Source organism: Danio rerio, chromosome 4 (assembly GCF_052040795.2).
Source record: "Danio rerio strain M-AB ecotype USA chromosome 4, GRCz13ab, whole genome shotgun sequence".
NCBI lineage: Eukaryota > Metazoa > Chordata > Actinopteri > Cypriniformes > Danionidae > Danio > Danio rerio.
Window position 1 is genome coordinate 37851867 of NC_141024.2, and position 11536 is coordinate 37863402.

The 11536-nt window shown below is 36.2% G+C and overlaps 2 protein-coding genes across 3 annotated transcripts in view; one reads left to right on the forward strand and one right to left on the reverse strand.

Moving 5' to 3' along the window:
• Positions 1–11536, reverse strand: part of LOC137491105 (uncharacterized) — a 698540-nt gene that overhangs the window by 143169 nt on the left and 543835 nt on the right. The window lies entirely within an intron of this gene.
• Positions 2267–10592, forward strand: LOC101883615 (uncharacterized). Its single transcript, XM_087248550.2, has 7 exons — positions 2267–2705; positions 2800–6091; positions 6202–6529; positions 6647–7448; positions 7545–7754; positions 8219–8619; positions 8799–10592. Exons 2-7 carry the CDS (start codon positions 5715–5717, stop codon positions 8904–8906), a joined length of 2226 nt encoding a protein of 741 aa, XP_087104676.1. The 5' UTR covers positions 2267–2705; positions 2800–5714; the 3' UTR covers positions 8907–10592.

An 11536-nucleotide genomic window follows, 5' to 3' on the forward strand; every position in this document is an offset into this window, starting at 1 on the left:
ATTTCTACAAAAATGTGACCTTAATGCTTAATTTAAATGCCAGATTTAAAAATAATGGTTCAAAGATTTGGTACAAGATTTGATCAACCAAAATGCCACAAAATAACAACAGTAAGAACCAACATTATTAATTCTTATGGGTTAGGTTAGAGTTTACATCATTTTTGTAATTTATATTATTGTTACCTGTCATTAGAATGGTTGAAGAGTTCAGAGAATCTCAGAAAAAAATGTTCTGACCTTAAATTAACTTTTAAAGAATGTGGCCATTTTAACGTTCTTAGAATGATATATTTTAACTGAATTGTAGGTTTTTACAACGTTGTAAGAATGTTATGCTAACCATAAAAACGTTCTAGCAACGTTAAGCAAACTGGACATTTCAACGTTCTCTGAACATTTAAAAAAACATTCTTAGAAAGTTAAATTTTGGTTGAAATTTAGATTATTTAGAGCCCTGTAAGAATGTTATTCAAACCATAAAAAACATTCTTACAATGTCAAGTAAACTGGATATTTCAAAGTTATTGTAACATTAAAAAACTAAATTTAGAACGTTGTAATTTGGCGGAAATTTAGGTTTTGAGAACGTTATTCTAACCATAGAAAAACGTTTTGGCAATGTCAAGCAAGCTAGACATTTAAACATTCGTGGAACGTTCCAATAATTGGTGGAAATTTAGGTTTTGAAAACGTAAGAACATTATGCTATTCATAAAAAACTTTTTAGCAACGTCAGGCAAACAGGACATTTTAACGTTCTTGGAACGTTCCAAATAAACGTTCTTAGAACATTATTTTTTGGTGGAATTTTAGTTTGGAGAATGTTGCAACAACGTTATCCTAACCATAAAAAAACACGTTCTAGCAACATTAAGTAAACTGGACATTTCAACGTTCTTGTAACATTCCAAGTAAACGTTCTGAGAACTTTATATTTTGGTGGAAATTTAAGTTTTAAGAACGTTGTAACATTGTTATCCTAACCATCCAAAAACGTTCTAGCAACATTAAGAAAACTGGACATTTCAACATTCTAGAAACATTAAATATACGTTCTTAGAACGTTATATTTTGGTGTAAATTTAGGTTTTTAAGAACGTTGTAACAACGTTATCCCAACCATAAAAAACGTTCTAGCAAAGAACGTTGTAACAACGTTATCCCAACCATAAAAAAACGTTCTAGCAACATTAAGCAAACTGGACATTTCAACGTTCTTGGAACATTCCAAGTAAACGTTCTTGAAACGTTATATATTGGTGAAAATTTAGGTTTTAAGAACGTTATAACAACGTTATCCCAACCATAAAAAACGTTCTAGCAACATCAAGCAAACTGGACATTTCAACGTTCTTGGAACATTATAAGTAACGTTCTTGAAACGTTATATATTGGTAGAAATTTAGGTTTTAAGAACGTTGTACCAACGTTATCCCAACCATAAAAAAACGTTCTAGCAACATTAAGCAAACTGGACATTTCAACGTTCTTGGAACATTCCGAATAAACGTTTTTAGAACGTTATATTTTGGTGGAAAATTAGGTTTTAAGAACGTTATAACAACGTTATCCCAACCATAAAAAACGTTCTAGCAACATTAAGCAAACTGGACATTTCAACGTTCTTGGAACATTCCGAATAAACGTTTTTAGAACGTTATATTTTGGTGAAAATTTAGGTTTTAAGAACGTTGTAACAACGTTATCCAAACCATAAAAAAACGTTCTAGCAACATTAAGCAAACTGGACATTTCAACGTTCTTGGAACATTACAAGTAAACGTTCTTGGAACGTTATATATTGGTGGAAATTTAGGTTTTAAGAACGTTGTAACAACGTTATCCCAACCATAAAAAAACGTTCTAGCAACATTAAGCAAACTGGACATTTCAACGTTCTTGGAACATTATAAGTAAACGTTCTTGGAACGTTATATATTGGTGGAAATTTAGGTTTTAAGAACGTTGTAACAACGTTATCCCAACCATAAAAAAACGTTCTAGCAACATTAAGCAAACTGGACATTTCAACGTTCTTGGAACATTCCAAATAAACGTTCTTAGAACGTTATATTTTGGTGGAAATATAGGTTTTGAAAACGTTGTAGCGATGTTATCCCAACCATAAAAAAACGTTCTAGCAACATTAAGCAAACTGGACATTTCAACATTCTTGGAACGTTACAGATAACGTTATGAGAACGTTCTTACAACCTAAATTTGTTAGCTGGGTCATACTTGTTTTTAAATATTAAAGTGTTTTAAATTGCATGTATTTTGAGATTTACGTCGAATAATTTAGTAAGTTTGACCGTTTATGAGAGAGATCTGAAAAGGTGGGGGAAGGGATTATGAGTACAGTATACAGCATGTGGTTTTAAGGCCTGAAATGTTCCTGTCCAGTTCCTTTTATTCTTCTTTTCGTTTTTGGAGATACAAACTGTACGATTACATATTAGACAAATATTAAACACATTCTAGAAACAGTGGTAAATTAATTTACAGAGCTATTGTGTGCTTTATTAAGGGAGTCATTGAGTAAAAATTCTTATTTAGTTATAAAAGTTTTTTGTATTGTATAAAATTATTTAATATATCTTTCATGATTTTTTCAGATTGAGAAATGCCCATTGCAATCTCGTGGGCAGAGGACTTTGCTTGGAGGTGTGCTGAAATGCACATGTGGTTTTCACACTCAAAAGGTACATTTTTGAGTCAATATGTGTTTATTTTTATTTACTAGAATGCCTTTCCTTTTTCATGATTATATGTATTTTTGTGATTTATTTTCAGCAGAGTACTGCTTCTGCTGCTCCAGCACAAACGGTGCAACAACCTGCCCCTACTGTACCTGCTCAGGAGGTGATGGAGACGAGACAACTTGAGGCCCAGCCCCAGCCCCCGTCTACTCCATCAGTGGCATCAAAGATTTCACCGCAATTGTCAATGGTACATTTTTTTAAAAATCAAAAGAAATGACAATTTCAGTGTTTCAAGTGTTCAAGGTGTTCAGTTCAAAGTTCAGTTCAAAGTTCAAACATAGGAGAGAAAAGAACAAAAAGCAATAAAAAAGTTGAGGTGTTGCTAGAGACCTGCTTCTTTTCACACCTCTTGTACAGCAGGGGGGTAGCAGACACTTGCTGATTGGTCGGTTTGAGTTTCTGTGATTGGATTAAATTACATGGTCAGGTCATGGTCAGGGTCACAGTTTTTAAAGCTACATTTTAACCTCTTGTCTTCAGATAATGATACATAATAAACACTAATAGTAAATACTTTGTTTTGATTTTAAGTGTAAGCTAAAATTTGTACTTTTTCTAAACAACGAGTCTGAGGTATTATCTTGAAAAAGTACTTATTTAAAAATATATATATATTTTTTTTTGCTACCACAGGTATGATAATATTTTTTCTTCTGGGAGAAAGTCTTATTTGTTTTATTTCGAATACATTTTTCAAGGTCAATATTATGAGCCTCTTTAAGCTTTTTTTTTTTTTTTTTGGCATAGTCTACAAAACAAACCATCGTTATACAATAACTTGCCTAATTACCCTAACCTGCCTATTTAACCTAATTTACCTAGTTAAACCTTCAAATGTCACTTTAAGTGGTATAAAAGTGTCTTGAAGAATATCTAGTCAAATATTATTTACTGTCATCAGGGCAAAGATAAAATAAAACAGTTCTTAGAAATGAGTTATTAAAACTTTGATGTTTAAAAAAATGTGCTGAACAAATCTTCTCTCCATTAAACAGAAATTGGTGGAAAAAAATAAAAAAGCGGGCTAATAAATCAGACTTCAACTGTATATAACACATAGTGTGATGTTGTAATATACAATGTATGTTTTTGTTGAAATGCATGATGTAATAATAGTACAATAATACTGTATATAACATAATGCAATACTTTATTCCTTTGGTAGTAAAAAAAAAATATTTGTTTGCATATTGCTCCTTGATCCAGAAAACTATAATTTTAATCAAAGCCTAATGTGTCACATTTATTTGCAATGAACCAGTTGTCTAATTAAATCTATTCTAACTTATATCTTATTTCTACATGTAAAAGTAGCAGAGGGTGGTAGTAAAAAACAGCTTGAACTCGAAACACTGTAGAGAAATCAAACTGATTGTACAACAGACATATAGAAAGATAGTTTCTAATTGCTTGAAATTTAATGTGATATACACTAATGTTCAAAAAATTATTATTGTTAAAATATAAAAGCTTAATATTACTCATATTTTGCAAGAATTCTATTGTGTTTGATTTGCTCATAAATTAAGTAGATTTTATTTGATTTGAATTGTTTGAATAAATTATTATTTATTTAATTTGCCTATATTATTATTTCACATTATTCCAGTTTTTACTAAATATTTGATCAAATAAATGTAGCCTTAATAAACATAATTAAAACATAAAAAAAATACATTGAGCAGATCGCAAACCTTTGAACAGTAGTGTACATTTTGCCATTGTGAACACAGTGTTTTTACTGAAATGCTTATTGTCTTGCCCTTTTTGAGTTCACCAAACCAAGATTTTCCGGATCCCACATTGCTGCAGCAAAGCCAAATCTTAGTGTGGCTAGAAGACCATCCCAGGTTGACGTTCAGCCCAGTTCAGCAGTGTGTAGTGCTTCTACACCAAGCACGGCTGTAAGTATTGTCATAATCCACATAGCTTTCGGAGAGAATTTGGTATAAGCATTTGTTTTACGTAAATTCGTATTTTTATTAAGTACAGTCACATTAAATCTCAATAAAACATCTCTGTAGTATTCTTTTAGTGCATAAAAACATATATTAAAAATAAGCACCATTCTTTAAACTTTTTGTTCTGCATAGAAGCGCTGTGACAAGATTTTACAGTTTAGCAGCAATCATTCATTTCCAATGTATTTTATACATTAATGTTCAAATAAAGTAATGGTTGCAAAAAATTCTGATTAGTTAATGTTACTTTTAGATATATATTTATAAAATGCACTTTGTTATACTGCTTGTTTGTACAGACTCAGGACCTTCAAGTTTCTGCCCCCGTCCTCACATCCACTACGGCAGTGACCAGTTCCACAGAGCCATCCAGCATTGTCTCAGTAAGTAATTTCATATTTTCTGTCCAAAAAAAGGTAATTTGGTTTGCATATTTGCTGCCCCAGCTGAATTCACACAAAGTGGTTTTAAGACCAGCCAATTAAATTGACTTGATGTTAATTAACTAAGCTTGATATATGTATAAATGTTAACAAAATAAAGAGAGGAAAAAATAAAGCAAAGAATCACAAAAATTACGCCTTCTGTTGTTGATATTTTATGTTCACAGTAGTAAAAAAAAGAAAATGGATGGAAAAGAAGTAGAAAGGAAAAAGAGAAATAACTATATTGGAAAATACTTTTGCTTCTTTAAAGAAAATGTTTATTGGTGAAATTCTATTAATGCTTTTTGGAATTGAAAAACATAATAAGGTATTTAAAAACAATCACTTAAAATCAAAGGTATTTAGATTATAATCATGATATCATGTGAGGGCACTCACTCAAATATGTAAGGTGCATTTACATAACCAGACTAAAGGTTTTATCTATTTTCCTTCACAGACTGCACCTTCTGGGTTATTGTTGCAAGCTCCATCAGCTGTTCCACTTCCGCGCCTTTGGGCTGAAACCTTGCCACCAGAGGATTGCCAGCAGGCTTTTTAAAATGGGGTCCAAAGGAAAGCCAGAGCTTCGAGACAACCTCCAGCTCTGGTATTACCCTCCACAGCCTGCACTTACATACAATCAGGCTCCAGCTCCAGACAGATTTTTCTGTCATTCACTTTTGCTGTGGATGCCATACAAGCTGAGGAGGGTCAAAGTCCTTTGCCCTAATCCTGCATGTGGACAGCATCAGCTGACAGGTGGAGGTCTGCACAAAAGGGCACGGCAGGTTCTGGACATCGACAGGATGTACAACATGGTTACAGAAACCCTCATCTGTACCAAGTGCAAAGCCTCGCATGTGTCCTGGAGTCAGACTGTCTTGCAGCAGCTGGATCTTGGCCATCGCTCAGAGTTTCGGGTCATTCTTACACAGAAGTGAGTAATTGAACACCTTTATTCCTCGTGCAGTTGTTAACCTATCATCACAGATATATGAAAATACTTTACAAATTATATGTTTATATTAATATTCTTCTGTTCCTAAGGTACGCCTGTGATATAAGAGTCATTCGCCTACTGTGTGAGCGTGGACTAGGCAACAGCCCCACAAGGGTCATCAAACAACTGAAGGAAAACCACAGTGAAGAGTGGCTCCAGCGTCTAGCCCGCTACACCACTCAGTGTGTGGATTTCCTCAGTGGACCTGGGGTGTTGCCGATCACCTTCCAGGAGCCCCCAGCACCTACAGTTGTGCCAAGCTGCAAGTGGCTCCTCACTGTCTACAGCCAGGACATCTTGACAAGGTTGAATGAAATCCATGCCAGGATAACATCGACCCATGGGTCCATCTTGAAGATGGATTCAACTAAAAAGGTTAGTGGATATTCATCAATTTATAATTTCTTTATTCTATTCCAGCATTGGTAAAAACCCTTTGTGTAGTCTGCTTGATCTGACGATACACCATGGTTCTTCTCTTGTCTAATCTAGATCACAAAAAAGCTGGCCGGGACAGCAAAAGGAACAGGACTCTGGCTCACCTCTGTTGTCAATGAGTTTGGTCAGGTGCTGATAAGTGTGCTCACTGCCCAGGAAGGAGCAGGACTGGACAGGATGGTGGATGGGCTGGTCAGAAGATACCAGGAGGCTGGTGTGGATCCACCTGCTGTTTTGTATGTGGACTGTGGGTGCTGCACTGATGTGGGTGAGACCAAACTCAAAGCCAGGTTTAGAGGATGGCCGGAGTTAACTGTGAAATTGGACATCTGGCACTTTATGCGCAGGATTGCTGTGGGATGTACAACTGATGCTCATCAACTGTATCCCATCTTCATGTCACGGATCCCTGCGTGCATTTTTGAATGGGATGCGGCTGATGTTTCTTTGCTACGCCAAGCAAAGCGAGCACTGTTGATGTCCCAAGGTTGGCCTGCGTTGACAGATGCTGATGTCAACAAGCATCTCACCAGGGAGGAGCTGGCTCTCCATTGCCGGAGGAGGACCCGTGGGGAGGAGACTACCATCCTTCTACTTGAACAGCTTCTTACTGAGCTCATGAGCAACAAGGGCAATGACTCACTGGGCGTTCCTCTTTTAGACAAGGAAAGGATGGGGCACATCTGGAGTGTCCAAAAAAAGCATATAAAATGCATTCAGGACCCCCCTGGTGTCGCGCTCTATACTGAAACGGGGAGCATAACCAAGGGAGGTGTTCTGCTACGGACCTACAGATGTGCCAGGGGCTCCACGTCTCTCGAGTCCTTTCATTTACACCTCAATCGTTTCATCCCAGGTATGATTCTGCACAAACATTGTGTAAAAACGCATTAAATGTCTTTGTGTGTTTGTTTTTTAATTAAGTCCTAAACATTGTTTTTAATATTTACAGGGTACAGCGCAAATAGTCTGAACTTTCAGATTTATTTGCTGGAGGGACTAAACAGGTGGAACCAGGACCGGGAGGCTGCTTCCTTGGCATCTGAACCATCAGCTTTACGCAGCTACACAGGAGAACTTGTTCACTGTGTAAACTGCAACTTTGAAAAGCTGTTTGGGAGAAAAGTGGTGCCCAACTTTTGTCCGCCTGCACGTTACACTGGTAAGAGATTTTGCTATTGTTAATAAACCTGCAATTTCTGTGTTCTCTCCATCTACTGTATCCAGTTTGATACAGTAGGTCAATGTTCATGAGCTTTGTGCTGTGAAATCTTTGCTTGTCTTTAAATATTTGTAAGAACAAATGTATTGTTTCATGACTATTTACTGAAGTAAAGCAAGATACAAAATTATTATTACATTATTTTTACATATCATTATCAAACATAATGCTACAAGCTTTGAGGGAAATTTATTTGTACATTTCTCTGTCTTCGTTGTATTTCCATTGCATTTCATTAGATGTTTTGTCCAGAATATTTATTATGTTTTGGATCTCTGATTAAAATGTTTGTTTTTGTTTGTTTCTTCCTTGACGTTGAGCTTTTAAAACTACTTGCTACTTCAACACCCAATCAAACATGGCTCTTAAAATTTGTTTATTTATGTTTTATTTATTTTTTTCAGGTGAGCTCATTGGAGTGCAGTATCTGTTCCAGCAGACTGGTCAGGCACTGCAGAACATGAACCCAGACTGTGAGCAGACTGCTGAGCTCATTGAGGATCTCAATGTGGATAAGCGAGAAGAAGATGAGGGCTTCTGTGACATCAGTGAGGATCACACTATTGTTGATCTGGAGGCTGCTCTGTCACCATCCTCCTCCACATTGAGATCGGGTTCCTCCACTGCAGTCACCAGCAGTGTCGCTTCTTTGCCAGTCTCCACATGCCCTGCACTGGTCCCTGACCCACCTGCGCAGCCTGAAGAACCAATTTCACCTGTGCCCTTAGAGCCAGAAGAGGCTACGGAAGATGATGACGAAGACAATGATGATGACGACGACGATGATGATGGTGATGAAGAGACTGTAAGTCCCACTAATTTCTGTCTTTACAGTGATCTAGAATAATTTTAAAATAAAGTGTAAAGTCAAACACGCATCAGGTTTGTTTCCGTAGTGCAGCTTCAACATGATAACAGAAACAATTATGGAATTATGCATTGAAAAATTTAATATGCTATTTTATTTTGTTGTGCTTTCATTAGGCTGTTGACTACCAAAATATTCCGGGCTTCCAGCATGTGGACAGGCTGGCTGAATATCTGGTTGAGCTCCGGACCCACAAAAGCCTCAGCCTTATGGAGACAGATTAGACTCAATAATAATTCACGCAAAAGACACGATGTACACATGCTTAGCCAAATTCACGTGTATAAAATGAAATTCACGTGCGTAAAATATTTATTTATATTCACAAAAAAATTTCACGTGCACAGAATAAAAATACATTTTCATAAAATACGTTTCACAAATGCAAAACACGATTTGCAATTGTATAAGAGTGTACAAAAAGTTTTGAATGTTTAAAACTTGCGAGTTCATCCTGAATGAGAATGTGCTAATCCTCTTTTACATACGACTCCCCCTGGATACGTGTGTGTGTATTATTGAGACTTTCCTGCCAGAGTCAGGGTAACTCGTACCTTTCAGCCAATCAGATGAGAGCTGTAGTCAATGACACCAACTCTGCGCTTCATTTGCGCAGACTGTTTCTCTCCAGCATAGCGAACGGAGAAAACAGCAGTCGGAGTTGCACTTTTTTCATTTATTTAATTATTTGTCCATAGCCTCACTCCTTTTATCCATTATTTTGCCACAGCTCCGCTCTTATTTATTTTCTCTCAGCCTCATGAGCGGAGTGTAGCCTGCAGAATGATGAATTATCATTCCAGCGACTTGAGCATAGCAGTACCACTGTGGTTTAGCGGTCAGTATGTTGCATAATCAAGTCCCCGACCCGGGTTTGATCCTCACCTGGCTTAAGCTTTTTTTTTTTTTTCATTTTTATTGTTAAGACATATAAAACTGTAAGGTAGTTGAACATTTGAAGTTCCAAAGCAGCTGTTTTCTTCAAAAAGACTTGATAGTGTAATTAGAAACTGACTTGGAAATGACCTTATTTTAATATAGTCAGTCGTGAACTGAGGTGGGCCGGTCGAAGGCTTGAAACTCCAGGGCTGAAAAGGAGTCCCACTCCGGCCCTGATTATATCCAATAAATGTAAACAAGCTGCTGTTGTGCTTTAGTAATATAATATGTAGAATATAAATATAACATTAATACTTTTCGGAATATTTTTAACACAAATCGAGCCTCTGGGATCATTTCAAACATGTTTGATGCCCCTCAGGATTTTAACCCAACTTACAGCCGGATCACCGAAGAGAAGAGCTGAGGAGAATCACGTCAGTTTTAATAAATTAGGTTTTAATTTTTTTAAGTCTATAGAGACTTTGCAGAATAAAAATGCTTAATCATTCCAGTAGTTAGCACATACAGATCAGTAATGAGAACCAGTGATGAGACATTCCAAACGCATACATAAGCAAAACTGAAACTAACAGAACACACGACACTACCAAAATAAAACATTGTATTTAATGCTGAAAGAAGGTCAACCAGTTTAACATATCATACCGCATTCACAATAGCCTTATTAATTTAATTAGGCTATAATGTCCTTGACCACCGGCAAATCAGAATGTTCAACTGGACATCACTTTAGTTCTTTGTTCAGAGTCGCTGCCTCAGTCAATCAAATCCAGTCAAATGAAGATTACAGCTCAGACTACATTGATTTTAACCCGATTTATGCCTGATTTTCACCTTCTGGGAAAAGGAGATAAATAGGTTTACTACAGCTCGTGATAAGCAATAAAACACTTAGTTTATGTTGTCATATTTTCATTGTAAATTTTTTAGTTTCTAGTTTAATAAACAAAAATATACTCATAAGCATCATTTAAAATGATTATTTATATAATTATTACGGAATGATAGGGTATATTATACATATTATATTACTAGAGCACAACAGCAGCTTGTTTACATTCATTGGATATAATCAGGGCCGGAGTGGGACTCCTTTTCACCCCTGGAGTTTCAAGCCTTTGACCGGCACACCTCAGTTCACGACTGACTATATTAAAATAAGGTCATTTCCAAATCAGTTTCTAATTACACTATTAAGTCTTTTTAAAGAAAACAGCTGCTTTAGAACTTCAAATGTTCAACAACCTTACAGTTTTATGTCTTAACAATAAAAATGAAAAAAAAAAAAAAAAGTTAATCTCTGGTGAGGATCGAACACGGGTCGGTGGCTTGATAATACAACATGCTGACCGCTAGACCACAATGGTACTGCTGTGCTTGCATTGCCAGAATGATATTTCATCATTCTGCAGGCTACATTCTGCTCACAAGGCTGCGAGACAATAAATAAGAAGACCGGAGCTGCTGCAAAATAATGGATAAAAAGAGTGAGGCCATGGACAAATAATTAAATAAATGAAAAAAAGTGCAACTCCGACTGCTGCTTTCTCTGTTCACCATGCTGGAGAGAAAAAGTCTGCGCAAATGAAGCGCAGAGTTGGTGTCATTGACTACAGCTCTCATCTGATTGGCTGAAAGGTACGAGTTACCCTGCCTCTGGCAGGAAAGTCTCAAAAATACGCGTAACCAGGGGGAGTTGTACGTGAAAGAGGATTTGCACATTCTCATTCAGGATAAACGCGCAAGTTTTAAACATTCAAAACTTTTTGTACACTCTTATACATTTGCAAATGGTGTTTTGCATTTGTGAAACGTATTTTATGAAAATGTATATTTATTTTGAGCACGTGAAAATGTTTTGTGAATATAAATAAATATTTCACGCAAGTGAATTTGATTTTATGCACGTGAGTTTGGCTACGCATGTGTACATCGTGTCTTTTGCATGAAT